At 34.7% G+C, this 4954-nt stretch overlaps 1 protein-coding gene across 1 annotated transcript; it reads right to left on the bottom strand.

Moving 5' to 3' along the window:
- Positions 1 to 288: 288 nt before the first annotated feature.
- Positions 289 to 4472, bottom strand: LOC114544438. The gene is made up of 7 exons (XM_028563084.1): positions 4312 to 4472; positions 3218 to 3353; positions 2867 to 3051; positions 2003 to 2227; positions 1543 to 1843; positions 975 to 1085; positions 289 to 558 (listed from the first exon to the last, which is right to left on the bottom strand). Exons 1-7 carry the CDS (start codon positions 4375 to 4377, stop codon positions 362 to 364), a joined length of 1221 nt encoding a protein of 406 aa, XP_028418885.1. The 5' UTR covers positions 4378 to 4472; the 3' UTR covers positions 289 to 361.
- Positions 4473 to 4954: the final 482 nt, after the last annotated feature.

Here is a 4954-nt window from a genome sequence, read left to right on the forward strand (position 1 = left end):
TTAGTAAATAGTAACAAACTAACGAAGTTAATCGACAGCATTAACGTGTGTTTTCCCGTGGAAGATCACAAACACAAAATAGAAAATATTTTTAGAGAATGTAATATTGTTTGTAATATATAAAAAAGTAATATTGTAATTTAGGTTGCATATATGGATTTATGTTCTACGCTTTACTAAGATTTATCTTACTTTGCCTAGAACAATTAAGTTCCTTTTGTTCCTAAACTTAGTAAACTACACTGCAACAAATCCATGAGTGCAAGTTGTTTTAATAAAAATGCTAATGGTAAACAATACACTTCTTATTAACTTCATCTATCAAATTATAATGATTGACCGTTGTCCGTTGTGGTTCCCGTCACTGCACGAACGGTATTCCAAAAAGAGCTTCTAAAGCATCGACCAGCAATTTGAGCCGCTGAAAATCCAAAGAATGAAACGTCCAAAGCCCGCCGTTTTTGGTCAACATACAAGTGAGGAAATCAATGAAAGGATTGTTGCCATGGCGTTTACGGATTTCATCAACATGCCTACCAGGCATGATGTTTGTCAAATCTTAAAAAGTAAAGTAATCACATGAATATGCATGCAATACTCTATCAACCTAAAAATCGTCTTTTGTTTATGTTTTGATCTAATGAGGGTAACAGGGCGGTATTCAAAAGAAAAAATCTTTGACCAACTATTACAACACATAATAATGAACGCCACAAAGAAGACATAATTGAGGCCTCAAAGAAGGGTGTCTTTGTGGACGAAAGAGCAACATCTTGGGAGCTATACAGTGTGCGGTGCGGGGTGGCACCCGGCCCTCGACTATGTCGTTCCTTTTGACACTGCGGCTGTATTTCAATGAACTGAAATCCAACCTCTATTTAATTCGATAATTTTCAAGATACTAATAATTTTTCTCATTCAGATCAAAAGTTTATATTGGCCCAAAAGGTTGGTATTCGTAATCTGGGGCTTACCTTTGATAAAAAATTTTCGTACTGTAAACAATCCTAAGGATTTATATTCAAAATTAAACACTGTTTCTTCGGAATCTAACTGGAGAGTGCCTTTCACCCATTTTGAGAAACCTAGATGCAAAACAAATAAATTAACGATTTAAGATGTGTCGCATGTGCGAAGTCACGCTGTAAAAGTGACCAAACAAAAGGCTCCTTAAAAATGGTTTCAAAATGGGGCTTTAAAATAGCCGTACAATATTTGACCCCTATAATTAAGAATAGGATTCCCCAGCTCGATTGCCGATGCTTTCGCAGCTATATTTCTTCAGAAGCACGTTACCCAATAAAAATATTTTGCTTAATATTCTTGTATGTTTGCATGGCCGGTGACAGTCGTTAAGTAATTTAGCTTGTAGGTACACTACGTAAGTATTTAATACTGCAAAGCTTTCGGACCGTTAATTGCAGGTAATTAATTTCAGGTAATTGCACTGATGAAGGCCCGGCCGGTTCAACGGACCGAAAGCTTTGCAGTGTTAAATACTCACGTGTTGCACCAAGCTAAATTACTTAATATTTTGCTTACTTGAAAGCATCCAGATAACAATTCCTTGCTTTAGAAATTCCACCAATTTCTCTTCACGCCTTGTTCTTACAGCCTGGAAATTGTGGTGTAGAGATTTGGAAAGGTAGCTCATTGCTGCTGTTGTCATTATCATGGATCCACACGTTTCTCCACTAGCTCCATCTCGTACTTTTAGATGACTTCCAGGGGCGTAAAGGAAATCCATTCTCTCAACTAACGTTTTCCATATCTCTGGCTTGCTAAGAGAGAATGACTTAGTTTCGTCACAGCAAACGAATGTCAATACCCCGTCATAGGATACCTTTAAAAAGAGAAATTCTAATTCATCGGTCCCTTAGGTACACACTATTGAGTATTTAATAATTATTGCCAAAAGACAAGAAAATCGGTCGTTACAATGTAAATGTCAAGCAATTCTTCCTTGTTGATAAAATACCATGATAAACTGAATGTTATATACCTTAGAAGGCTGCCAATCTAAATGAGCTTCAGCAGCAGATCTGACTTCGTACTTAGTTGTCTCAATTCTTTCTTTCAAACGAAGCACAATATTCTTTTCAGCAGCTTCATCCTCCAAAACATCAATAACCTTTTCCTGATGTTGCAATTCCTCGTAATAATCATTGACGTCATGTTTACTCTTACCCATTTCGACGAAAGCAATTTTTTCGAGCAGTCGTCTTGTCTGAGAAGGAATTTATACAATGTAACATGTATGAGCATTTTCTGTTCGCCCAACCGTGCATAATTATTTACGACAAAGAAAAAACAAAAAACCAAAGCAGTGATCTGTTCATGTTTTGGGACAAAGGTAAAGCATTGGTTTATCAAAATTTCTTTTAGTGTTCAAAATTCATTCATCCTGAGTAAACAGTTTGAATTCTCATTAAACAACATACTTAATCATTATCGAAATAACGAAACCAATCGAAAAATATATTTAGGGCTTGGATTCTCGAAGTACAAAGAACCACTATGAAACTCAATTTTTAAAAAGAGAAACCAATCCGTCACCGGGTTGAACATCAAAAAAAGCCACCCAAAATGAGCATAATTGGAAAAATTTTTGTTTCCAAAATATTGAAAAATTGTATATTAATTAACAAAGCTTCCCATTTTAACAATTTTAGGATGGTTTGTTAAATATTTTACTTAAAATTTTTCTAGTTTCAAAATTAATTCAAAGCAGAAAGTTCAACGGATGTTTCTCAAACACAGGATCCACTTTGCCAAACATAGAAACTAATTGAAAAACAAGAATAAAAATAACTATATAACTATTTTCCCCGTTGAGTAATATAGGAAAATTTATATTTTTCTTTACCACATATTTTTCCGTTGACTTTAAGGTTAACTCGGTGGTCTTTCGCATCAATTCTTTACCGTTTGTTAGGGCTTTAGGGTGCCATGCGAACGTATCCACCATGAACACCATTGCAACAGTTTCACCATTTCTTTTCAGCTCACTCGCCATTTCGTAAGCCAACAGACCGCCGAACGAGTAGCCAGCTGAAAATGCGTTTCAAAAATCGTGGGCATGAGCGAGCATCCAGCTACAATAACTGACGTAACTGATGTAACTAAAAGACCCCTCTTGAATGACACGATACGGTAAAATTTATTATTTTTAATTTCTAGTTGGTAACAATATAGTTTTCATATAATTTGTTCTTACCAAGATAAAATGGACCTTCAGGCTGGATTTTTTTTATTAAATCTACATATCTACGAGCGAGTGTCAGCACCGTTCCATATTCACTCCTCTCAAATGACGTATCGTCCACTCCAATACCATATAATGCAACATGTGCCTGAAAAAAATAATAACTGATGAACGAATGCCATCACTCTATACCAGATGCAAGCATTAAATAATTTAATTTGTGAAATGATGGAGAATCACTTCATATGTACATATAATAATTGCGTATATCCCCTGAACTTGCATTTTAGATAGATAGGATAGATTTAGACACTGCCTTAATTCATGTAATACAGCGTAACTTACTGCGGTAAAGTGTTTTTAAACCACGTATAATTTTTTATTTACCTATAATTTTTTATTTCTATCAATCAGGGCATAAAAATGCCTCGAGATTTGCAGTTTTATATGGTTTTTCGTCAAACCCAGCGTAAGGTCGTAATTGATATTATTATTGATTGATAACTTTATGCATCTTAATTGATACAAGTTTGGTTCTACCTAGATTCTGATTGGGTAAGAGCCTACAGACAATTTTCACTGACTTGTCACTTACAACGACATTAAACAATTATTAGCTTCGCTTCGGCAGATAGCATTGGCCTTGGTCCAAATATTTCTTGTTATTATACATTATAGTAGTAAAAGCAATTTGACTGGCTAATAGTTGACAGATAAATCGCGCAATCACGCAAAATTCAGTTATCTGCTAGCAGATAACTGAGTTATCTGCTAGTGAGCCTGCGGTAGTTAACAAGCGGTTTCATTTGAATTCATTCGTTAATACTATGTTTATTATTCTTCAAATTTATAATAAAACAATTATTGAATTCGGTTTTTGTGATATGCAGAGTTATCAAGGTCTCGGTAAGCGATAACGCTTACCCCGACCTTGATAACTCTGCATATCACAAAAACCTCATCCAATAATTGTTCAATATCATGCTCAGCGTCATGCAATAACTGTTAATAGTTTGTTTTTTTATCCATATATAATTTATGAATCTGATATAATAAGAATCTGATTTTTTACCCTGCAACCGGACCAAGTTGCTTGAAATCGTTACCTGTTTTTGGAAACCTTGCGCGAATGACGCTAGTCCAAGCGCCGACTTTTCGCTGGAGTGTGTCATAAATACTTTAACAAATACGTTATCTGGAGTATAAATTGGAATAACTTTCTCTGGATTTGAAGGAATATTTATGTTCTGCAGCTCAAGCCCATTGTTAATTCTTCCAATCTTAACTGTGTCATTGTAGTTAATTTCAGGTGAAATATTTTTTTATCTTCTTCATCGTTACTTGACAAACTTGGTTTCCTTTGCTTTACTTCTTCCGAGGATTCATTGTCCGCACTCGTCGATTCTACGTTTTCTATTTGTTCCAGAATATCATTAACGATTCTTAGACCATTCACATTTGGTTGGATAAAGTAATAAGCCTATATGTTGAGGAAAAACACCCGAATTAGCATTTCATCCATGCATAATTTTATTGGCGCTTAATTTAAATAAAACTTACATAGAGTGAAGGATGATATTATAAATATATTAGAGATAGCGTATTAATTTCATAAATGTGGTTAAATTATGCAAAATCGAGAGAAAATTGCTCGCTTTTGAGACAATTAGAACATTATCCCAACTTATATTTCGCTAAATGCTCGTGAAACGCTCTCGTTTAATAATTGTTAAGTGTCTACTCTTAATA

Source organism: Dendronephthya gigantea, unplaced genomic scaffold, assembly GCF_004324835.1.
Source record: "Dendronephthya gigantea isolate DGI-Jeju-01 unplaced genomic scaffold, DenGig_1.0 000790R, whole genome shotgun sequence".
Lineage (NCBI taxonomy): Eukaryota > Metazoa > Cnidaria > Anthozoa > Malacalcyonacea > Nephtheidae > Dendronephthya > Dendronephthya gigantea.